The following is a 24164-nucleotide window of genomic DNA, read 5'->3' on the forward strand; positions in this document are numbered from 1 at the left end:
AGTGTCCCGGGGGAGGGCGCGCGGGGTCCGGCCTTTCCGCGCCTCGGAGTCCGCGAGCTCGGCGGCGCCCAGCGGCCGGGGGCGCGCGGCGGGCAGCGGCGGGGCGGGCGCGAGGCGCGGCCGCTCGGGCGCCTCCTTTCGCGCCGGGCCGCGGCTCTCTGGATGGGCGCGGGCGGCGCTGGCCCGCAGCGGATCGGGCCCTGCGGGGAGGCCGTGCCGGAGAGGATCAGCGGGGGCCGGGACCGGGGACCGGATCCCGTGCCGCAAGAGGGGCCCAGACGGGGTCCAAGCTCGGGCCGCGAGGTGCGCGGGAGCGGGTGGTTGTGTGGGGGCCGAGTGCGCTCCGTGCGGGTCCGGTCATCCCGGCCTCGGGGCGGGAAGAGGCACAAAGGGGCTCGGGGCCTGAGCGCTTGGGCTCCAGGTGTGGGATGCAGAGGCAGGTGCGCAGCACGGGCAGGTGGCGCTGACGGGTCCTGTGCCCCCCCGGCTGCACAGCAGAGACCCGGCTGCTGGATGCCGGTCTGCGGCTTTGCAGCTGCCCCAGTCTCGGAGGTCTTCCTGCAAAGCAGGGGCCAGGCCGGCGTCGCCTCCGCACCTGGGGCTAAAGACGCGGAGGGCTAGGTGCAGGGAGGGGAGGTGGGTGTGAGGGCCACACCTGCCCGCTCACTGTCCCGGTGCCCAGAGTGTATGCATGGGGGCATCCGCGGTGAGCTGCGGTGGTCACGGGTCCCCCGACCGTCGTGACGTGCCCCAGGCTGTGCCCTGCGTGTAGCAGCCAGAGATGCAGGTGCCCGAGCCCTGCACCCCGGGGCTATAGTCACTGTTGCTGGAGGAAATGGGTTGGTGTGTCCCCAGAGGGGAGTGGGCTTGGCTCATCAGAAACCCCGATGATGACGCGCCTTTGCTGGTTCCATCTTTCATGACCTCAGGGTCTGAGCCTATTTCCCCACCGCGCTTCATCCCTGGGGCGGCTTGTACTTCCACCTTGGACTTCTGGTAGAGGGCTGGGTACCCAAAGGGTCCTCGCGCACAGACCTGGCCCCAGGAAGCTACGGGGCCAGATTTCCCCCGCGCTGCGAGGTCCCTCCTCGAGTCGAGGGCAGATGCCTTTCTCACTCCCAAGCTGGCCTGTACGGATACCCAGGCAGTGTCGCCGCCCCGTGTGCTTGTGTGAGGACTGCTCCTGGACTTCTGACGCTGACGCGGTAATTTCTGTTCTTATCCAGGGTCGCCTTCCGCCACCGGTCATGCCCACAGCGCTGTGCCCCCGAGTCCTGGCTCCTCAGGAAAGCGAAGAGCCCCGGAAGATGCGGAGCCCCCCGGGGGAGGACCACGGTCCGCAGGCAGAGCCACCAAGCCCCGAGTCTTCCCGCCGACTCTTCCGCCGCTTTCGCTACCAGGAGGCGGCCGGGCCACGCGAGGCTCTGCGCCGCCTGTGCGAGCTGTGCCGGGGCTGGCTGCGGCTGGAGCGGCGCAGCAAGGAGCAGATCCTGGAACTGCTGGTGCTCGAGCAGTTCCTGGCCATCCTGCCGCGCGAGGTACAGAGCTGGGTGCGCGCACAGGAGCCAGAGAGCGGCGAGCAGGCGGTGGCGGCCGTGGAGGCACTGGAGCGCGAGGCTGGCCGGCCCTGGCAGTGGGTGAGGTAGCGGGTGGGGAGAACTGGGAGGGCGGGGAGAGCGGGATTGGCTTGTCTGCGCCCAGACCCTGAAACCCTCCCTGGGTTCGCAGCTCAAGCACTGTGAGGATCCAGTGATAATCGAGGATGGGGAGCAGGAGCCAGAGCAGCCACAGATGGAGCCTGTCGGGAGCCCTGACACCCAGCTCTTGGCCCTGGCACCGGGCCCCGGGCTCCCCAGTAGACCTGCAGGCCAACTCATAGGAGACCCAGGTATGCAGCCACACTCGGTCTTCCCGCGGGTCCCGCCACAGAGGTGACATCTGAGGTCCTGCCACTGCACATGTCTGGGAATGCACCAGGACCCAGGTGGCTTCCTAGGGTGGGGCCTGATGGGAACACAGCTGGGACAGACTGAATGCCCCAGGCAGGAGGAATCCTAGCCATGGTGGGTCTGGGTGGCAGGAATAGATTCCTGCCACTTCTGTAAGTCATGCCCAGCAGCAAAAATACAATCCTGTCACATCTGCAGCCGGAGTGATGAGAGGGAGGGCAGCTACCTGGGTGAGCCCTGGGCCCCTCTTCGTGTCCCAGCACCAGCCATGGGAGCTAGACTCACTGAGGCCACAGCCTGTGTCTATGTGGGATCAGTACCTTGGCGTAGACGTGCCCCCAGCAGCAGATGTCGGATGGTCACTCGCCCAAGCACACAGCATCTGGGCTATGCGAGGAGCAGCCATGGAGAGGCCCCACAGAGAACCACATGGGACTGTCCCTGCAGATGAGCCCCTTGCTGCTGTAGTGAACAGGTGCCCAGACAGGCTCATTGGATACCCGTTGTGTGGTCTCTTGCAGCTCTGCAGGACGCCCCCCTTCAGGAGGAGATCGTGCGGGGTGCCCCGCAGATGGCCACCCTCCAGTTGCCTCTGGTGAGTCTCAAGAACCCATGGAGCTGCCAGACAGGCAGGGCTGAGACCTCCACGACCCAAGACACTGCCCTGTCCAGGCCACGAGGCATCTGGCCCAGGAAGAACAGATGGGCAGGACTCAGGGGACAGCTCTGGAAGCTCAAGACAGTGTGTGTGTGTCTGTGTGTCTGTGTCAAGGTGGTCTGCTCGGCCCTCTGAGGAGCCAGGTGGAGCTGACCCAGCAGGAAGCTCCATGCTCCTTCCTTCCTGCCCCACCACATCCCCTCCGGGCACCTTGTTGGCTGATGCTTAGTTTTCAGGGTCCTCTCTGCTTGTGGGCCATGGCCGCATGGGGGTGTAACCTTGTTTCACTTACTGTCTTCCTGGCCAGCAGGAATCGAATGAGCAATGGTCCTGCCAGTTAAGGACACCTTGTCTGAAATCTTGGGTCCATCAGAGTTTCAGATTTTGTGATGTTTGTGCATACAAAGGTGCCTGAAGCTCGTGGGAAATGGGATTGGGCAGGGAAGCCCCCGCTTGGGCTGCCTGCCTCCGGTCCTGCCTCTGCTCTCTCTCCAGTTTCCTGGGAGACAGAGTGATGGCTCAGTTGCGAGTCCCGCTCCCACCTTGGGGGAGGCCCAGACTGAGCCCTGACCCCTGGAGCCCCAGGCCACTGAGTGAGAATGGGATTCTGGCAAGATCCCCCAGACAGCTGCTTTGCACCTGCAAAAAGCCAGGCTCAAACCGGAATGCAGACATAAGATTTGTTAGTTACTGCCTAATCTTTTGGAATTTGTTTCAAACCTAGGGAAGATGGCAGGAATAAGTACCAAGACATATGGGTCCCTTGTGGCTCCCCAGCGCCCCCCTTCAGTGCCCACCCTGAGGAAACCGTGCGTGGCTGGCAGCTCTGTCATCCCCACACCGGGTTTCTGAGTGCTGGGGCTCTCTCACAGAAGAGGAAGCCATGCGGCCTCCTTGCCCGGTGTGTCTCCCACCTGGGTTTTCCATGACTGGGTGGAAGTGGTCTGGAGCTCCGTGAAGGTCGGTCCCATGCACTGGCAAGGTGGCTGTCCTGGTCCCTGAGCCAGTCACTGGCATAGGCTCTGCAGTGGATTCTGTGCTTGTTCTGTCCAAAAAGCAGATAGATCTTCCAGCCCCAGGCTCACTCCCCAATGCCTATAGCAGCCGAGGCTTGGCCAGGCCAAAGCCAGGAGCCTGAAGCTCCATCCAGGTCTCCAGGAGGGGCAGAGGCCCACCAAGCCAGTGCCTCCCAGCAAGCTGGTGTCGAGCAGAGCAGGGACGCTGATTGGGACTGTCGCATGAGGGCTGTGGACTCCCAAGCAACGTCTTACCTTCGTCTCCAGATAGATGTCAGCTCTCGTATCAGCATCCTGTAGCCTTTGCTGCCACGATGTTGTACTGTGTCCTTTTTGAGCCATGATCTGTGTACAGCACATCTGTGTGGTGCAGAGCACTGCTCGCTGTGGAGAGGCTAGGCAGTATAACTGCCCGGCTCTGGGCATCGTGTCTGCCAGTAGATGGCGCTCTCCTCCAAGGACTGTCTGCCTGGGCTGGGTGGGTGAGGACCAGCAGGTGTCTGGTGAGGGTGGTGTTACGCCTAGGCATGTGTGGTTCTATGAGTTGTGACCAGGCAGCCCGCCACTGTCTGTACCAACTGTACATCCTCCAGTTGTTGTCCAGCAGTGTGTAGAAATAGTAGGTTTCCCATGACCTTAGATTCTGGAAGGTTCCTAATAAATGAAGGGGCAGGTATTTTGGCCTCCAGGCCTAACAGGTGTTAAAGGTGCTTCTAATCAGATGCTTCTCTGGTAAGGACCAGGTGACTATGAGTTTACATTTCATCAAAGTGGCCAAGGGTCATTTTATGTGCATTCTCAGCTAACTTGACCTTTATAAAAGCTTATTTATTTGAAAGGCAGAGTCACAGAGAGAGGGAGACCTTCCTTCCACTGGCTCTTCCCCAGTGGCCACCATAGCCAGGGTCAAGCAAGGCTGAAGGCAGGAGTTTCCTCAGGATTTCCCACATGAATATAGGGGCTCAAGGACTTGGGTCACCCTCCACTGCCTTCCCAGGATACAAGCAGGAGCTGGATGGGAAGTGGAACAGCCAGTGCATGAACTGGTATGTGGGATGCCGACCTCTCAGGCAGCAGCTTCATTGGCTGTGCCACTGCGCTGGCCAAAGTCCCTGGCGCTGTCCACAGCCTCATGGTGTCAGTGATAAAGGTGCTTCTCATCCGGTGGATTGATGCGCAGCACCATCGAGCAGGGAGAGGAGGGGTGTGGGGATTGCTCTTCCATCAGATTCTTCCTTCTGTGATGGGTGGAGGGGGAGCAAGCTCCCACCTGCTGTTTCACTACTGAAATGTCTGGACTTTTGCTCCCCTTTGTGTTACAATACTGAAGCAGAGGCAGGACTGAAGCTAGCAGTCGAGGCTGGGGCAGGGGTGCCCGCCATCTTCTGGGCATGTGTGTGGGGTGGTGCAGACCTCACCCTGCACCTCTGCCAGATAAACTGGGCTGAGCACCCTGGTGACCTGAGTACCAAGAGGCCCATCCCCCCCTTACCTGTGTTCAGCTGGGGGTCCACACCACCACACACACCCTCCCCCCTGCCACGGGGGTCTGAGTGCACATACTGCCCAGAATTGGGGTGGGACATCCTGGTTTCAAGCAGGTGGTAAAAGGGTTGAACAGGGAGTCCTTACGTGCGGGGACACCATCCCACAGGGCTTGGGCAGAGTTTGAGGCAAGGGCCTTGTGCTCACGCCTGCTCTCTGTCTGGGTGAGGCCAGCCCAGCCTGGTGGTGCAGGTAGCAGGTGATGGATACCCCCAGGGGAGAGTGGCTAGACAGTATGTATATCCTTGGAAAGGCTCTGTTGCCCCCGCCAAGCCTCTCCTGAGAACAGATGCTGGTGTGGATGCCAGGGAGGCCTCTGATCCTAAAGAGGTGAGCACTGGGTGAACATGCTCCCGGCATGCTCTGGGGAGAGGGTGGTACCAAGGGATGGAATTGTCACTCAGGAGGGAGGCAGCCCATGCAGGTGGCAGCTGGGGCTGGACTACCCAAAACCAGGCAAGGCCATGGAGCATGAGGGGTTGAGACTGGCCTAGTCCCTGCCACTTGTCTTCCCCAGTCACCCCAGTGGGGTGGGGGGTGTCTGCTCTGGGCCAGGTCTCAGTAAGAAGCCACAGTAGTCCCCACAGCCCCAGCCGGGGCCACCCTCTGCACACACAGTGCCTGAGATTGAGCCTTCCTGCGGGAGCAATATGAGTAGGAAGCCGGGGCATGCATGACTGTCCTTAGGAGGAGGACCCTGGATTGAGTGCAGACCCACCCCATGTGCCCAGCTTGCCCTGGTCCTGGGCACATGGCATCAGCACTATGAGGTGTCACAGGCACCCTGACCGAGGCCCCGTCCTGTGGTTTCAGAGCTCAGCATCTCCCTACAAGGACATGATTCTGTGCTTCTCTGAGGAGGACTGGTCCCTGCTGGACCCTGGCCAGACCGGCTTCTACGGGGAGTTCATCATTGGGGAGGACTGCGGAGTCTCCATGACACCCTGTAAGATGCAGCTCCCAGACCGCGAAGGGCTCCATGCAAGAAACTGGGGATGGGGGGATAGGGTGCTTGACCCCAGTACCCTACAGCTCAGTGATCCACGTGTCCTTTGCCCTTCTGGAACAGACGACCCAGCCGCCCAGCCAGACCTCTCCCTGGAGGAAGAGCTGCCAGAGTTGCATGGAAAGGAAGCTCCCCAGGACTCCTCATTGGGTGAGTGAAGGTACCAGAACTGGCAGTGCAACAGCGCCCTCAGGCCTTGTCTGGATATGGCAGATGCCCTGCCTGGGCCCGGTTCCCAACTGTGACTGCCTGAGGCATAGGCATCTTCCCACCACTGGGCCCTGAGTCCATCCCCACCAGGTGTCTGTCTGGCCTGCTCCTCCACCCACCGCATCCAGGGCACCGTGAAGACCCTGAGCCAGAGTGAGGGGCTGAGACTCAGTGGAGGTTCCCACTTGCCCATCAACCTGTTGTCACCGGAATTCAGACTCTGGCTGGAACTTTGGGGGCAGCATGTGAGGGTCCTCAGCATTAGCCCCTTTTCCTTGGGACCCAGGAGTGCCCCAAGTTGGATCTAGTCCTCCTGTCCAGCTGGGCTGCAGCCTTCTGACATGATGGGCTCAACTTGGGACCATCCAGGTTCTGCTCTGCTCCAGCTGGACTTTCAGAAGAGTCATGTGTTATTTTGAAAGAAATTTAGAGTCAGCTCTTCTGTCTGCTGGTTCCCTCCCCCAGAGGGCTGCATTGACCAGGGCTAGGGCAGTCAGAAGCCAGAGCCTGGCCCTCCACCCAGGTTTCCCCCATACTCTGATGGGGTCCAAGTTCTTGGGCCATCCTCCACTGCCTTGCAAGCGCATTAGCAGGGAGCTGGATCAAAGTGGAATAGCCGAGACTCGAACTGGTACCTGTGGGGGATGTCAGCCCTGCAGGCTGTTGTCATCCCCCAATGCCCGCCTTTCAGTCTGCCTTCTGGACCCATCCTCGTGGTGTTGGCCCGTTTTGCTTTCATTCAGTGGGTACTCAGTGGTGCCCAGGTCCATTGTGAGACAAACCAACTTTCCTGCTTTTCTCCCTGGAAAGATGTTGTGGCCTTCCAGCCCTCTGAGATGGATGAAAGGAAGCGTGAGGACCTGCAAATGTCAGAACCCCAGGCCTTCCAGCAGGCGGCACTGCCTCCAGCCTCCGATGCAGGTAAAGCGGGACTGGGAACAGAGCAGGTGCTGCGTGGGATACACAACACATACGCATGAGACACGCGTGTGTACCTGTGCGTGCTGGGCTGGTGGCTGAGGTGTCACATGGCGGGGAGAAAGGGGAGAGGCAGGGGTGCAGGGTCCTTCCAGTGAGGACCCAGATCAGACACATGCGCATGAGACACGCGTGTGTACCTGTGTGTGCTGGGCTGGTGGCTGAGGTGTCACATGGCGGGGAGAGAGAGGAGAGGCAGGGGTGCAGAGTCCTCCCAGTGAGGACCCAGGTTGGACCACAACACCACAGATGTCTGCCCTTCCCGGGGGTCCCAGGAACTGGGCACACCTCTCACCTCCACTTGCACCCCCGTGGCTGCAGGTGGCCCACAGACCCTAGAGAACAGCCAGGAGGAGCAGGAGGAGGTGACCATCGAGATTGTGCTGTCCAGCTCTGGGGACGAGGACTCCCAGCACGGCCCCTACTGCGGGGAGGAGCCTCCCAGCCCCACCGGGCCACGGCCTCGCCGTGGGGCCGAGGCACTCACCTCCCGGAAGAGCTATGTGTGCCCTTCCTGCGGCAAGGCCTTCCGCTGGAGGGTCAACTTCCTGCGGCACCTGCGCAGCCGCAGGGACCAGGACCCGCCGCACGTGTGCCCGGAGTGCGGCGAGGTGCTGGGTGAGGGCCAGGACCTGGACGGGCACCTAGAGGCCCACGGGGCCCAGAGGCCATTCCGCTGCAGTGCCTGCGGGAAGAGCTTCCGCCTCCACTCGCATCTGCTCTCCCACCGGCGGATCCACCTGCTGGAGCCTGAGAAGCCGAGGGAGGCAGGGGGGGACTACGCATGCCGGGACTGCAAGCGCACATTTCTGCGCCAGGACCACTTGGCTCGGCACCGCAGCCACACGCACCGGCGGGACGCGCTGCACCCTTTCCAGTGCCGCTACTGCGTCAAGAGCTTCACGCAGAACTCAGACCTGCTCCGCCACGAGCGCATGCACATGAGGCAGCGCTCCAAGCAGGCCCTGAACTCCTACTGAGGGATCCCAGACACCACCTCTCCCTGAAGCCGGCTCTGCAGGAGCCAACCGAATGCCATGGTCCCTGGGCTGGCAGAGGGCTTGGCTGGGCCACTCCCAGCCTGCCCTGCACACAGTCCCCTGGGATCCAGGGTGGCTACTGTGCCGTGTCTAGCATGTCCTCAGGAGGCACTCTTAGCTGGGAGCCCCAGGCCCTGGTCCCTCCTGATGTATGTGGGGGATGGGCTCCCAAGGAAGATATTGATCCTCATCTGTGCTGGGCACCTATCCCAGAACACTCCCTGCCCCGAGAGTTTTGGGCTGGAGCTGAGCCCCCTGGGCTTTTCCTGAAATTGCTGTGGGTGGCAGGAATGTCTGGCACTGCCCAGGGTCAGGCCCTCAGCAGGGCTGAACGTTCCTGGGGGCCGGAGGGAGGATCCCTGATTGGGCCAGCCCAGAGCAGTGACATGTTAAAAGTTGGCATTGCCACTTCCTGGAGACTGATGGGAAGGGGAGGAGCTGGGCCCTAGCAGCAGCAGGTTGATGTGCCCAGTGACAGCTAGAAGGTTCTATAGGTGCAGCGACTGCCGGGGGGGCATTGGTAGGGGGTCCTCACACCCAGAACCACATGGTCAGAATAAATGGCCTAGGCTCATGGTTTTTAAACATCTGTCTTTGTAGTTGGGGAGGCCTAGGCCTGGAATCACTTGGCCTCCAAGGGTGGGAAAGGCATGAAGTCTGGTCAAGAAGGGACATGCCGGGACTGGAGGGGGCTCCAGGACATGTCTCGTCCATCCTCCCACCTCAAGGTACTGCCGTGGACCCCATCTGTGATTTGGAAGTGAACACCTCTATGGTGCCCAACTAAGATGGGTAAAGTATTTGGGAGACAGGTGAAGTAGCCTTTAAAATTGCTTCTGGGGGGCAGAGTGGTTGGGCCACAGCCTACAATGCCAGTGTCCTATGTGCAGACCTGAGTGAAGCTGGAGCCAGCACTAAGACTCCCCACAGGGAGACTGTCCTGTGTCTGACCAGGAATAGTCACAATTAAGTGCTGGTAAGGGTGGTGAACCACAAACTGGCAAAGGCCTTTGGGATGTGAAAGCCACGGGGGGAGAGGAGTCTCTGAGCTGGGACAGAGGATGCAGAGAACTAAGACATGGAGCTGTCCACTGGTGCCCCTGGCTCAGCCTAGACCACCTTGGGCAGAGGGGGTGGACAAGGGAGGGGCCAGAGGACAGCATTACCACAAGGATGCTGCTTGGGAACCCAGCTTGCTGCAGGTCACAGGGCCACTCCTGAAGTGGCGCTTTCACTACTTCCAGCACACTGGACCCAAGGACCACAGAGAATGGGGGGCTTTCAACCTTGAGCAAGTCCCCTCCCACCTGGGCATGGCCCGCCCCTATAGGACAAGCCCCTCCCACGGGGCCTACTCCAGCCACAGCAAACAATGCTGGACCCAGACTCCAGTGCTGCCTCCATCCTGAGAGGCCCAAGGTGGCACTGTGCCTGGCATCAGCTGGCAGCTCCAAGCTGGCTTGTGTGAGACTTGGAGCCACACTGAGAGATCTGTGAAAGAGGGTGGGGCTTCTGGCCACCAAAGTTTGTTCTGAAGTGCTGAGACGCTGCTAGAACTTGCCAGGCCAGGCTGGCAGGGGTCCAGGCACAGCCAACCAGCTTGGGGGCCACTCCCATCACGTCTTTCTGGCCTAATCTGTATATTGCTCTGTTTCTCACAGATATAACCACACAATCTCTCCCTCACACTGGACACCCAGCCAGACATCTCCTGCCCCAGCACCCACTCCCAGGATCCCAGCCTGAGGGATCCATGGGTCTAGGGCCTGACATGTGGCCCAGGGCACAAGACTGGTAATGGGGCTCCAGAGGAGGGGGCCAACCTCTGGGGACCCAGTCCTGCCTGAGGAAATGGAGAAGTCACTGGGAGTTGCTGGGCTGAGATGGGCCTGAGGACAGATGTCTGGCTTGGGCACCCCCAAAGGCTACGATTTGCATAGATGGGGGCCACTGCCACTCTTCTGTCTCAGCAGCTCCAAAGTGCCCAGCCCTGCTCTCTACAGTGCATTTCTGAAAATCCCCTCCCTGCCTGTTGCCTGTGGAAACGATGTTTATTGAAAAAAGCCCGCCTTTTTAGATGACCGGCTCCGGGAGCCCCTCCCACCTCTGATTACCTGGGTGGACCGCACCTGTCCCAGACACCATCTGCCATGCCCCCACTGGCAGGGAGGGACCATGTGCGGGTCCTGGGCCTGGCCTGTGCTCTGCCGCCACAGTCGACACAGGCTAGGAAACATCCAGCTGTTAGACTGTTACGTGTTGGAGGCCCAAGGGGACTGCAGAAAGGGTTACTTGATCCATACTCCACAGAGCTGACCCGACCCATGAGGGCAGCTGTGCCCATGGAACCTGGGCCTGCGCTGGCAGCAGAAAACAGTGCCTGAGCTGCTTGTTCTCATTTAAGATCTGTTTATGCAGAAGGCAGAGTCACAGGGAAAGAGCAGTAGCTCTGCTCGACCGGGATGCGGGACGGATGCAGCCCTGCGCCTGGCTGTTGCAGCTGGCGCGGGTCAGCTGTTGCCGTGCGCCCTGCGGAAGCACCCGGCCTCCTGGTCCTGCAGCTCCGTGAGCGCCCCAGCCTGTGCTGCGGATTCTGTGCCCACCAATGGGCTGACAAGGCTCTGCAGCCCTAGGGTCTTATTGGCTGCCATGGAGAGTGATTTGTCCAATCAGGCACAACCTGGAAAGTCGCCTCGTTTGCACACATCCGCTGTGGCTGCAGCCCCTGTGTGCTTGCCTCTGGGCCCCCAGACCCCAGGCCTTGGCACTTGGAGTCACCGCAACTGCCTGGGTCCCCCAGAGTTAAAACGTGTCAGCGGAATCTGAGCCAGAACAGGACACGGTCGGCCAGGGCGAGGAGGGACTGGGAGCGCCGTGAGCCCCCCTCCTTGAATGCTGCCATGCAGAACCCCCGCTGGAGTCCCGGAGTGGTGATCAGGCCACAGCACACATCAGAGCCCCAGGGTGAGACCAACAGGGAACTCTTATGATGAGCCGGTGCCACCCTGAGATGCCAGGTCACTCAGTGGCCCCTCCTTGAGGGGACAGCCTGTTGTTGCCCACCCCCACAGCTTGTGCCCACCTCATCCTGACCAGCGGAGCCAGCTGTCCCGAGGAGAGTTGAGGGAGGCCCTTTGGAAGCACCCACACTCAAATGAACAAGCCAAGACACACCCACTTTATTCAGCAGCGGGAGCCCACGCAGGGATAAGTCAGACGGCTGGACACCTGCACGGGACTCCCAGGGGACCCCAAGACACACATTGTGGGTGGAGAAGCTAAACATTTATGCCCCACCTCCACCTTTTGGGGACACCAGTGGGCATGGGTCACTCGCAGACACAGGCTTGAGAAATGACAGGGACTCAGCTGAGGTAGGGAGGGGGCATCAAGATAGGGGGACAGGTGGTGAAGAAATGGCAGGGGAGCCAGGGAAGGTGAGAACCTGCCTTTCGTCCCTGCCCTGAAGCTGTGGGTCCCCACTTTCCCATGGTCACTGGGGCGCCTCAGGCCAGGACAAGACTCCAGGTACCCCTCAGGAGAGCTGGGATTGGGGACCCTTGGGGCAAAACCAAATCCAAAACCAAGGACCTAGGCTCTCCAGCAGGTGGGGGAACTCTCGGGTGCACTTGGGGGAGGGGGCACACACCCCAAGACCAGACTGCCGAGACAGGAAACGACATGAGGAAATGGGGGCGCCTGTGCAGCAGTCCCCAGCCATCACCAGTGGGGTCCACGGAGACGGAGATGCAGGGGAGGGCCAGCTGTGAGGAGCGACCTTTCTGCGCCGACTCAGCAACGTCACTGTACAGGGAGAGAGGGCCCACCACAGCTGGAGTTACTGCCCCGGGCAGGCAGGAGGCACCCAGGGAGCTGATGGCTCCAACTGCCCCACCTCACTGGACCACCTCTTTAACCCGGAAAGCTGCAGCAAGCAGTGGAAACCTCTCCTCTGGCCAACCAGACTGTCAACGGGCCCCCAGCTCTTAGTTTATGGGAACCCCACTGCCCTCAGCCCCTGCAACGGCAGGCCCCGCCCCCACTGCCGATGCCCCGCCCCTCCGTGAGCCCCACCCCCACCTGCAGCAGCATGCTGAGGCCCAGGTTGCGGTGCTTCTTTTCCAGCTCCGACACAGCCTGCAGCAGGGACCGGAACCGCTCCGCAGGGGCAGCCTGCTCGTCCTCAGGGCAGCCCTCCTCCTTTGCCGCCTCCTCCAGGAAGTGCGCCTCCTCCTCCGCGAAGAAGGCCCGCAGCTTCCTGTAGTCAGTCAGCGCCTTCTTCCTGCGATCCATCACATGTCCCTGCGGATGGGAGGCGTCCTCAGCCCACCCTCCCATTCCACAGGCTGCCGGGGACTGCATGACAGCAGGTGCATGGATTCTGCAGGACAGCCTGCTCAGAGCACTGTCTGCTCCGGCCCCAGGGTGCCCGAGGCTGGAGCTGAGGCCTGGGACAGTGGCTGGGGACACCTGGTGAGGGCCTCCCAGGCGCCGCAGAGGGGCCACAGCGTCCGGCTTCAGTCTCCAAAACTCCCAACTTCAGAAACTTGTGGTGTAAGGAGTTATTCCAATATCCTTCCCTGGACCCGGGGTGCCATTCCTTCTTCCTCACAGCTCATGAAGTTCGCGCCGGCCTAGCTATCCACCAATCGGATGTAACCTGGCTTTCCACCTGAATCCCACCTCCCAATCTTCCAGCCCCCTCCCCAACTCCGCCCACTCGCCAATCATCCCTAGGCATTCACCTGCAGGCACCAATCCCCTGGGGGCCTGGCCTCAATCCCTCCCAATCCCCACCCCCTACACCTGGAAGACAAAAAGCTCCCCCCCCAGGTGCGGCTCGCTCTCTTATCCCTCCCTCTCTTACCCGCCTCTTATCCTGCTCTTACCTCTCTCTTATCCCTCTCATCCCTCTTATCCCTCTTACCCCTCCTTCTCTGGTCTGTCTCTCTGCTCTCTCTCTGGTCTCTCCCTCGCTCTCCTCTCCCCTTTTTCTCCTCCTGATTTTCACCACCTCTACCCGTTCCTGCCCCGTTGGAATAAACCTAAGATACCTCGTTGCATCTGGTGTGTTTCAGCTCACGGTAAAGAACCAGGTTGTGGGAATTAGAATGAACTAGAACTAGAACTCTGCAATCTTTTTAAATAACTAACATGTGGGGCAGCCAGTAAAGGCCTCGCCTGCAGCGCCAGTATCCCATGTGGGCTGCAGTCCCAGCTGCTCCACTTCCCATCAAGGTCCCTGCCTGGGAAGACAGCAGAGGAGGGCCCGAGAGCTTACTATCCTGCACCCATGAGGGAGACAGGGAGGAAGCTCCTAGCTTCTGCCTGGCCCAACCCTGGCCATTGCAGCCATTTGGGGAGTTCAAACAGTGGACGGAAGGAATTCTGCCTTTCAAAGAGGAAGCAAATCTGTAAAAGAAAGACCCGCTTCTCTCCACCCAGCACCTGAGCTCTAGGGTCCAGCCTAGGCCGGTGCCACTGCCCAAACACTTGTACCCCTCCAGCCTCCGTGGGCAGCTGAGCTGCTTTCCCACACCTGTGCCTCCTGAGGTCCAGCACTGGGCTGCACTTCCTATGAGGACCCCGAGTTACAGCAACCTGAGAGCTGTGGTGGGGAGCAGTCCTGTGTCCCATCGTCACCAGATGACCACTGGGTGTGCATGGAGGATTGGTTCTGGGGTAGCCAGGTGACCGCTCGGTGTGCATGGTGGATTGGTTTTGGGGTCACCAGGTGACCGCTTGGTGTGCATGGCGGATTGGTTCTGGGACCGCCCCAGGACGATCAAATCCCCTTTGTGCACCAGCCACACCTCCAGGAGACTCTTGGCCATCTCCATGACATGACAGACAATTCAGTGCCACCACTGCCTGTGGGGGACACAGTCCACATGTGCTCAGTAGAGATGGGGTGACAGTGAGGTCATGGCACCGTCCACCAAGGCTGCTGCCCCAGCTGGAGAGCACAGGCTCCCACTCACCCATACCTAAAGGGAACGCAGACCTGGAGCTTAGCTGCTGGACCATGGACTGCCTGGGACTCAACTGCCAGGCAAAGCACACCCAGACGTTCCCACAACTTTCACCAGGAAACAGGCAGGCAGGGCCAGGCCACACCACCTGCTGCCCAGGGAGCTGTCCTCAGATGCCCAGCTAAGGCTTGTGTGGCATATCCTCACAGTGCCTGGACAGACACACCCAGCCAGGTTCTTCAGACCTATGTATGCAAGAAGAAGCAGGTGCCAGGAACCACAGCACCCCACTTCTTCCCCTGCCCCCAGGCCCCAGGGCCCCACTTGCCTTCCACACGGCAGCCGCTGACTCGGCCTGGCCATGCAGGTCCCGGGCGTCATTCAGATCCTTTCTCATGATCTCCACCGACCCTTTGTTCTCCTGGAGAGAATAGGGGGTGTGGGGGAGTACTGGGAAGCCACACGAGGCCCTAGAGCCTGAGCTCAGCCTTGGCCAGGCGGGACTGCTGACTGCCCCACACCTGCCCACTCCAGGCCCCCAAGTGCTAATGGCCTCGGGCAGAGGTGGGGTCCTGGACCCTGGTGGTCCACACGGGGGTGGGGGTGGAAGGGGGCCACCTGGACGGTGCAGGTGCTGGGGGTCTAGGCTCCTGACCCCACCTCCTCAGTGGAGCTTGAGCCTTCTCTGGACACTCGCCCCGCTCCAGGATAGCAAGGCCTGCGGCAGCCTAGAAGGATGAGGTGACTCCTGTGGGCGCACATGCTAGCCCAGAGAACACAGACAGCAGTGCCTGGCTAGGGTACTCGGGCTTGTGGCCCTAGGGACCATAATGTCCAGTCACAGTGCGCGCCCCAACCCCCTCGCCCAGGGGTTTGGCCCTGGGACTCCTCAAGCCCGAGCTGCAGCCAGACTCCGTGTGCAGACAGGTACCATGGCCAGCGTAGAGCACTGTCACAGCGAAGAAGGTTCCAGAAAGGGAGGCGGGGGAGTGGACAAGCCCCAGCCAGGAGGCCCAGAGGGCAGGGCGCACACCGAGTGCCGCGCCCCCCGCGCCAGACACGGCCAGGGTGGGGGCCAGGGCACAGGCCCGGGGTGCTCACCTTGCCGCGCAGCGCCTTCCTCCAGCGCGGCTCCCACTCGGGCGGCTCGGGGCCTGCAGCCATGCGGCAGGCGGTACACAGCGGGGCCCCGTCGGCGCGGCACAGCAGCTGCAGCGCAGCCTCACTGGCCGGGCCGTCGCGCGTCCCCGCCGGCGCCGCGGCCGCCTCCTCGAGTGCCAGCAGGCGGCGGCTGAGCGGCGGGCGGCCCGGCTCCACGGCGCGCTGCCAGCAGTCGTCGGCGCACTCCGGGCACGGGAAGGGCCCGTCCTCCTCAGCCCAGAAACGCACGACGCACGCCCGGCAGAAGCGGTGACCGCAGTCGGCACGCACGGGCTCTCGGGGCGCGCGCTGGCACAGGGCGCAGGCGGCCTCGGCGGGGCCGGCGGGGAGCGCCAGGGCTGCGGGCGGCGGCGCCGGCGAGGCGCGGTGGCGAGGGAGCGGAGGCCGGGGCGGCGGGGACGGAGCGGGCGGTGGGGACGGAGCGCACGGCGGGCGGCGGGGACGGAACGGCGGCGGGGACGCGCGGGGCGGGTCCTGCGGGGCTGCGCGCCCAGGTCCTGGTCGCGGTGTGTGCAGCCACGGAGGGTCCTGGCAGCGGTGTACGTGGGGAGCTGGGGGGCAGATGGGGTCCTCGCGGCGGGGTACACAGCGAGGGAGGCTCCTGGCGACAGTGTAAGAACTAGTGGGTGTAACGACAGCGGTGTTCTCTCGCGAGGGTTCTGTCGGCGGTATAAAGAACACGCGAAGGTCCTGACAGCTATGTAAGTGGGAATGCCCACAGTGGTGTGAGCAGGAGAGTCCCGGGCGGCGTAAGAACGAGCGGGGGTCATGACAGCTGTGGAGGTTGGAGTGGGGGGTCCTGACTGCGGTGTGCAGCGGAGAGGGTCTTGACAGCTGTGCAAGTGCAAGCGAGGGTCCTGGCCGCGGTGTATACAGCAAGGGAGGGGCCTGGCGGCGGTGTGAGCGCGAGCAAGGGTCCTGATACCTTTTGTAGAAGACTGGGCTGTAGGATATTTGTGTCTCACTTTGTGGGCCGAGTTGGAGGGCTCCAAGTGTGCACCCTGCGCGCTGGGCCTCCGGACTGGGGCTTGTCCACTCCCCGCCTCCTTGCTTCGCTGCAGCTGTGCTCCAGGCTGGCTGTAGTCCCTGACCTGGGACCTGTTTTTCCTTTAACGGGCGAATGTGGGACAACAATGCCTGCTTGCTTTTTTGGGCTGGATTGGGGTCTTCGTTGCTGAACCCTGATTAGCGAGACCACACATCGGGAAACAAGGTGGGCTGTTGGACAGATGGGAGTGGGGCAGATGTGGTCATGGCCTTGTAAGGTCCTCTGAGGTCAGCTAGGGTGGAGGTTCCCGCCCCACCTCTCCCCGTGACAGCATTGCAGAGCTCATCCATCCGCTGCCTCACTGCCCAAACGCTGCAGCGGTCGTGGCTGGGCCAGGTTGAAGCAGGGAGTTTCTTTTGCGTCTCCTGCATAGGTACAAGGTGCAAGACTTGGGCCATCCTCCACTGCTTTCCAAGGCATGTCAACAGGGAGCTGGGTGAGAAGGGGAACAACCCGGACTCAACCCAGCGCCCACGTGGGATGCCAGTGGCGGGGACTGCTGGCTCAGATTCCAGCATTTAGGGAGGGACATGTGCTGGGTGGTGCTCCATGCCCACCCCAGGGGGGCCTGGAGGTGGACGGGAGATATACTGCAAGTTTGGAGTCCCTCCAGTGCTGCTGGTAAGAACAGCAGAACCCACTCCACGCTGTCCAGTCTTAGGCCACAGGTCCCAGGGCTTCACCCCAGAGGCAGACCCTGCTCAGCAGTGTTCTCTGCTCCCACAGTGCAGCCCTGACCCAGGCCACTCTGGTCCCATTAGCGTCCCTCAGTCAGGAGCCACAACGCGGGTGTCGTCTCCATCCTGCCTGCTGCCCACGCGTTTCAGCTGGGGCCCTAAGGCTCCCTACTGCGTCAAGGTGGTGGGAGAGACATCCTCCAGGCCTTGCCATACAGCTGGAAGCTCCCCTGGACCTGCCAACAGGAGAGCTGTTCTCTTCACAACTTCGTGTCATCCACACCCACTGCTGGGTCAGACAGAGCGGAGGACGGGGCGCAGGGTCACACAGCACAGACATTGGGGGCGGCACCAACAGCTGCTGTTTGGCGGTAGGGAGTCAGAACTAGCAAAGCCACTTGCACAGAATCCTCAAAGCAAACAAAAGAATCCTCGGAACATGCTCCACGTCGGGTATTGAGGCGGTTGGGGGGCTGGGTGTGGTTTCTCCCCTTGTATCCTCCCTTCCCCCAGATACAGGAAAAGCAAAAAGAGAGAGAGAGAGCTACAGGTACACCCTGGGGGGCAGCAGGACAGGCTGGGCTAGGGGGTCCTGCTGACAGCCCTAGCAGTAATGGCTGTGCAAGCAGGGCCCCGGGACAAGGCCACCTGGCAGGGCCCTCCCCACCTCACCAGCTGTGAGACTGGTGGGTGCACATTCCACCCATGGCGGGGACCCCTCCGGTATTACTGTTCCCCCATGCGAGTGGCGTGGGCTGCCCGGACAGGGCCCATGACCTCACAAGGTCAAAAAACTTGGGGCCAGGCACGTGATGGCTGCTTGCTGGCACAGCCACCAGTCACTGGGCAGCTGTAATGCGCAGGCCCCCAATGGGGCAGGGGCTGCCGCTTTGCTGTTGCTGCCGACCACCAGGGCACCAATAGCCTTGAGGAGTATGGCCCTGCTTGCCCTCTGCATCTCTGGGCTCCTGGGCTCCTGGGCCAGCCTGCTGTCCCCCACTTCCAATCCCTGAGAGGCTCGCCCAGGCGCCAGATCCTGTTGGGGTCGCCTATTTCCCTGGCTAATGCTATTCACTGAGATGCCAGCTGGCCCAACACAGAGGACCCAGGGCCAGCTGGGGGCCAAGGGGTGGGCCAGGGGTACTGCCATTCTGGGACTTCAGGAAGGGGAGTGGGAGCAGTGCGCACTGGTCAGTGTGCCCCAGGGCCTCACTGGCAGGCAGCCTTGCCCTGTCCCCTCACGTCTGTCCCCGGAAGCTCACTCCTTCCTTTCTCCTGAGGGAAACCTCGGGCTGTCCCCCAGGAGGGGGAAGCAAGTGACAGGCGCCTCTCACTCCCTGGGTGAGGGTCCCACGAGTTTAGTGTTTGTGTATCCCTGCCCTCCACACAGTGTCTGAGGCCTTTCCCGCCTTTGCTCTGGGTGCCTTGGGCTTGTACCCCAGCTCCCAGCATGGGTGCAGCGTGCTCCGGTGGCGGGGGTGGGGAAGTAGTGTGTCTCCAGCATTTGTCACCTCCTGTAGAATGCCTTCAGCACACTCCCTTGCAGCTTTTCAGTGTGGGGGTGCGTGTCGTGACACGCAAGCTAAACCACTACCAAATTCCACTTGGCTTCAGCTGCAGCTTCCTGTGCAGCAGCTGGCTGCCCTGGTGCTTTGGTCCAGCACCTGTGTGGGAGTCTGGCCCAGGCCTGGCTGCTATAGGCATTGAGTGGTGAATGTCTGTGTCTCTGCCTTTCATATGAATATTCAATAATTTTTAAAAGATTTGTTTATTTGAAAGGAAGAGAGACAGCGATCTTCCATTTGCTGGTTCACTCCCCAAATGGCTGCCTGGCCAGAACAGTCCTAGGCCAGGAGCCAGGAGCTTCCTCCAGGTCTCCCATGTGGGTGCAGGGTCCCAAGGTCATCTTCCACTACTTTCCCAGGCCATTAGCAGGAGCTAGATGAGTGCCCAGGTCAGTAGCAGCAGCCAGATGAGTGCCCAGGCCAGTAGCAGGAGCCAAATGAGTGCCCAGGCCAGTAGCAGGAGCCAGATGAGTGCCAGGGGACTCAAATCAGCGCCCTCAGGGATGCATTGCCACAGGCAGAGGCCTACTTTGCTACAGTAAACTGTGCTAGCCTCCCTAAAAGAAAGAAAAAGTACATACATATATATGTGTACATATAGAGAGAGATTGTATGTAGCCCCCCATCTCTCCTCAGCCTCCTGCACACCAGGACTCGTAACTTTGTTTCTGTGACTTAGTGCCTGCCCAACCCCTTTTCTCCCACAAACTGGAAATCATCTCCATGTCACAGCAGAGGACGCAAGGTGAGGCAGGCAGGTGGCACGCAAGGAACAGCGACAAGACTGTGGCAGAAGCCTGTGGCGTTCCTCGCAGAGGCAGCACTTTTCTGGAATGATTTAGGCTGGTGTTGGTTGAGTCCAGCACCTAGCGGCACGGAGACCAGGATCCACACTCAGTAAGGGGCAGGGCACTCGTGATGAGATGCCAAGGCCGTTCAAACACTCAACCCAGGGTGATTGGCTTAGGGTACCTGCTCAGCGGAGTTTGGTTCCAGCCCTGGAACTGCCTGCCCCTGGAGCACTCGCCACGCGCCCACCCAAGCTCTCCAAGGGACGTAGAGGCGAGAAGCCAGGTCAGACCATGGTCAGCTGGGCCAGCAGTGCCCCTGGAAGCCTGCATGGCGGACCGTGGACATCACGCAGGAGAAGTCCCCTAGGCTCTGGTCCTGCCGCTGGCTCGGGATGCTGGTGTTTCTGCACACTTCAGGGTTGTGTTCGGGGTTCACCCGGAATTCCGATAGGAATGTTGCTGTGGGCCTCGGGGTAGGGGGACAGGAAGAACCTGTGGGAAACGGGAACCCTCGCCACCCGCCCGGACGCGCACGGGGAGTTCGCGAACTCGCGACGCAGCGGAGGACCCCTGGCCAGTCCAGACAAAGGACTCGGACAAGGCCTGACCTCCGCCCGCTGCGGGGCGGCCGCGCTTCCTAACTGGCTCCACGACGGCCCAATGGGAAAGGAGAACCAGCAGCCTCTGTTTGCATAAGTGCCTGTTCGGGGGAGACAACCCATCCAATCAGACGCTGAGGATTTGGACCCTTCATTTGAATATAGAGCCGACAAGTAGCGCTGCCCCCACCGCATTGCAGCGCCTGTGCGAGTGCTTGACTTCTCGTCATGCCGGACCCCTCTCGCTCGGCTCCGGCCCCCAAGAAGGGCTCCAAGAAGGCCATCACGAAGGCCCAGAAGAAAGACGGCAAGAAGCGCAAGCGCGGTCGCAAGGAGAGCTACTCCATCTACGTGTACAAGGTGCTCAAGCAGGTGCACCCCGACACGGGCATCTCGTCCAAGGCCATGGGCATCATGAACTCGTTCGTCAACGACATCTTCGAGCGCATCGCCAGCGAGGCGTCGCGCCTGGCGCACTACAACAAGCGCTCCACCATCACGTCGCGCGAGGTGCAGACGGCCGTGCGCCTGCTGCTGCCCGGCGAGCTGGCCAAGCACGCCGTGTCGGAGGGCACCAAAGCCGTCACCAAGTACACCAGCTCCAAGTGACGCGCGCCCCGGGCGCCTCGCACCCAAAGGCTCTTTTCAGAGCCACCCACGCGCTCGAGAAAGGAGCGTGCCACCTGCTTGGTCGTGCAGTGAGTGTCCTGGGCCTGTGTGAGCCTCTGCTCCCTGCTGGCGGACCCCCACCGCCGCAAAAGGCATGCTGGTTCATTGGCAGACATCGCGCCAGGCGCCCACCTCTCCCTACACAGGCTGCAGACCTCGGCGTTCTCTAGGTGGAGCGGAAGGGGGCGCCCGCGCTCGTCCAGGCTCGGGTCTTTACACTCCTAGTTTCTCCATGGTGTGCGTCTGCGTGTGCATATTTACAAGGCTATGTACACCTGCGCTTTGTGCACTCGTGTCGTGGACACCTGGTGACTGATAGGACAATTAAATAAAAATAAAACGGATGTTTTGTCTTTAATCTAGTAAGTCACGTGCAGATTAGGACAGTCCCTGAGAGATACTGGGGGTCAAAGGCACACCCCCTGAGACTCGCTGGGGTGTGTGGTGCCGGTCATCCTAGCCAGGGTGTAAGATACGGGTGTGTGGCTGGGGGTGTAGTCCCGTCTGCCTGTGTGTCCACTGGCGGGCATTGGCTGCCGAGCGCCTGATGCTGCCCCTTTCCACCTTGCGTGTCCCCGCAGTCACCCCATCCACCTCGCCCCGAGTTCCCCATGTGCTCTGGATCAGGAACATCCAGCGAGAGAACGGGCTGTCTCCTGTCTGCCCTGCGAGGAGCCTCAAGTCCTTCCAGAATCTTCGCTCAGCACAGTCCAGCCGGAAACCTGTGCAGTGGGAGACCGCCCAGCGCAGTCTCAGCACCAGTTCCTCACCCCTTCCAGGCCTGAGCTTGTGAGCCGCCCTGCACTCGCCCAAGCATGCTGCTGTCAGCCCAGATGCCTTGGTGCAGCACTCAGGGGGACATCCCCACGGGGTGGCCTGCCTTCTTGAGCTCCCCTCCACACACTGAGAGTCGAGCTGAGCTGAGCCTGGGCCGAGCCTCACAATGGACTGACAGGTGCCTGTCAGCTGTTGCAGCCACCATGATCCGGCCTGCATACGCTCCCATCCCAGCACACGAGGTGGCATTTTGGGCACAAATCCTGTGTTCTGTGGTGACACTTCTGATGATGTTTTGATGAGAACCAAGGAGGCCACGAACTGAATAAAATAATGAATGTTTTTCTTCCTGTAAGCACATTCTGCTTCCTGTCAAATCATGGAAGGGATGTGGGCTCCAGGAGGGGTCGTGAACACACAACACACAGGTACCATGGAGTGTTCCGGACATACAATGTGTGTGCTGTGGGGGTGTGAACAAACAAACCCACATGTGACCGTGAAGGCACCACACCTACGTGCATGTGGGCATCGCAGACATACAACACACAACCCACATGTGTTGCGGGAGTGCCAACATACAGCACATATGCGCCTGTGAATGCACAGGGACTGAGAACCGCGTCTCGCCTCGGCTCCGGACAGGACCCGCTGCCCGTGGGACAGGCTGGGCTTTCAGAGCAGCCAGCGCGGGGCTTCCGTGGCTTTGCAGGGAGGGTGCGAGAGCAGCTGAACCAGAATAGCGCTCTGGTAAACCGCGTGTGTGAACGCAGAGGCAGCACTGCATGGACATGGCGCCAACAGAATCTTCCTGCTGCATCTGTTCCTGAACTTTAGGAATTGGCTGTGGGATCAAACGGAAATTTCAGGCGCTACCTTTAAAATGGCTGAGGAGTTTTAATTAAACCTTTTATTTTTGAAGGTCAGAGAGCTGGTGAGCTCGCCCATCCATCCGTGCATTTGCCAATTGTCCTCCGCAGCCAGGGCTGCGAGAGACATCGGGAGCTGGCTCTCAACGTCTCCGACCCGGGGTTCGGGGGTCCGCCACCTGCTGTCGGGGGCCCTTACGGAGGCTGCTGGAGAAGCGGCTATTTGGCCTTTGACTTTAGAACATGCCTGTTTGCGGACAGCCGCGCGGGGCCTCTCCGAGTTCGGCCTTTCTGTGCCAGCATCCTTTTGGAAGGGAGCTGTGCTTTGAATGATCGCCGACTGTCGTTCCTGATTAGGGACCATAACGAACTCGACGCCTCCGATTTTTTCCACAGCTTCAGGCTTCCCGACCCCAGGACAGACTGCAGGCTGGCAGAGCGTTGGCGGCGCGCACAGCTCCTTCCCCCGTCCCCCTCCAGAATGCACCCCTTTAACCAGTGAGGACGTGGGATCCCTACAACGCCCCTCTGCGGAATTGTCCTCCCCGCCACCGCCACCTGGATCTCGGCCCCAGACCGCCACGCAACCTCGGGCCCGTCCTCGCCGTGTTCAAGACCCTTTCTCGAGCGCGTGGGTGGCTCTGAAAAGAGCCTTTGGGTGCGAGGCGCCCGGGGCGCGCGTCACTTGGAGCTGGTGTACTTGGTGACGGCTTTGGTGCCCTCCGACACGGCGTGCTTGGCCAGCTCGCCGGGCAGCAGCAGGCGCACGGCCGTCTGCACCTCGCGCGACGTGATGGTGGAGCGCTTGTTGTAGTGCGCCAGGCGCGACGCCTCGCTGGCGATGCGCTCGAAGATGTCGTTGACGAACGAGTTCATGATGCCCATGGCCTTGGACGAGATGCCCGTGTCGGGGTGCACCTGCTTGAGCACCTTGTACACGTAGATGGAGTAGCTCTCCCTGCGACCGCGCTTGCGCTTCTTGCCGTCTTTCTTCTTGGGAGCCTTCGTGATGGCCTTCTTGGAGCCCTTCTTGGGCGCCGGGGCGTACTTGGACGGGTCGGGCATGATCCCGAAGGTTCCAGCCCGGGAAGGAAAAAATTGCGACTCCCAAGCAAGCGTATTTGCCCTCCCTATATTCAAATGAAGGATCAGCTCGTGGTCGCCTCCGACTGGACAGTGTGTTCCTGCACGTCACCGCGGGGCAAACGTACGCAAATGAGGGGATTCTGGTTTTCCGTTCTGATTGGCCGCCGGTGTGAACCAATCACACGCGGCCGTCTAGCCTACCGCGGGACCATATATAAGCGCTGGCGGGGGACGCGGCGCTGTGGTCCTGCTCTCGGCTGCCGCGCTCCGGCTCAGCTGTTCTCGGGGATCGGGGTTCGTGCGGGATGTCTGGCCGCGGCAAGCAGGGCGGCAAGGCGCGCGCCAAAGCCAAGTCGCGCTCGTCGCGGGCCGGGCTGCAGTTCCCTGTGGGCCGCGTGCACCGCCTGCTGCGCAAGGGCAACTACTCGGAGCGCGTGGGCGCGGGCGCGCCCGTGTACCTGGCGGCCGTGCTCGAGTACCTGACGGCCGAGATCCTGGAGCTGGCGGGCAACGCGGCGCGCGACAACAAGAAGACGCGCATCATCCCG

General features: G+C 61.2%; 5 protein-coding genes across 5 annotated transcripts; 3 read left to right on the forward strand and 2 right to left on the reverse strand.

Moving 5' to 3' along the window:
* Positions 1-8851, forward strand: ZNF496 (zinc finger protein 496). The gene is made up of 8 exons (XM_058677697.1): positions 1-303; positions 1227-1637; positions 1729-1888; positions 2471-2544; positions 5982-6114; positions 6238-6324; positions 7195-7305; positions 7684-8851. Exons 1-8 carry the CDS (start codon positions 163-165, stop codon positions 8340-8342), a joined length of 1776 nt encoding a protein of 591 aa, XP_058533680.1. The 5' UTR covers positions 1-162; the 3' UTR covers positions 8343-8851.
* Positions 8852-11565: 2714 nt separating this feature from the next.
* On the reverse strand, positions 11566-20445 carry RNF187 (ring finger protein 187). Its single transcript, XM_058677404.1, has 5 exons — positions 20406-20445; positions 15476-16194; positions 14703-14795; positions 12483-12704; positions 11566-12206 (listed from the first exon to the last, which is right to left on the reverse strand). The coding sequence occupies exons 1-5, from the start codon at positions 20443-20445 to the stop codon at positions 12204-12206; spliced, it is 1077 nt and encodes a 358-aa protein (XP_058533387.1). The 3' UTR covers positions 11566-12203.
* LOC101532535 (histone H2B type 3-B) lies at positions 20121-20972 on the forward strand. Its single transcript, XM_004586341.4, has one exon. The coding sequence runs from the start codon at positions 20444-20446 to the stop codon at positions 20822-20824; it is 381 nt and encodes a 126-aa protein (XP_004586398.1). The 5' UTR covers positions 20121-20443; the 3' UTR covers positions 20825-20972.
* A 2097-nt stretch (positions 20973-23069) lies between these two features.
* Positions 23070-23622, reverse strand: LOC101532773 (histone H2B type 3-B). Its single transcript, XM_004586342.2, has one exon. It carries the CDS (start codon positions 23593-23595, stop codon positions 23212-23214), a length of 384 nt encoding a protein of 127 aa, XP_004586399.2. The 5' UTR covers positions 23596-23622; the 3' UTR covers positions 23070-23211.
* Positions 23623-23915: 293 nt separating this feature from the next.
* LOC101533017 (histone H2A type 3) lies at positions 23916-24161 on the forward strand (the record flags this gene model as incomplete). Its single annotated transcript, XM_004586343.4, has 1 exon — positions 23916-24161. A coding segment is annotated over exon 1 (240 nt), but the record flags the coding sequence as incomplete, so codon positions are not given.
* Positions 24162-24164: the final 3 nt, after the last annotated feature.

The sequence above is a fragment of the Ochotona princeps genome, chromosome 19 (assembly GCF_030435755.1).
Source record: "Ochotona princeps isolate mOchPri1 chromosome 19, mOchPri1.hap1, whole genome shotgun sequence".
NCBI classification, from domain to species: Eukaryota; Metazoa; Chordata; class Mammalia; order Lagomorpha; family Ochotonidae; genus Ochotona; species Ochotona princeps.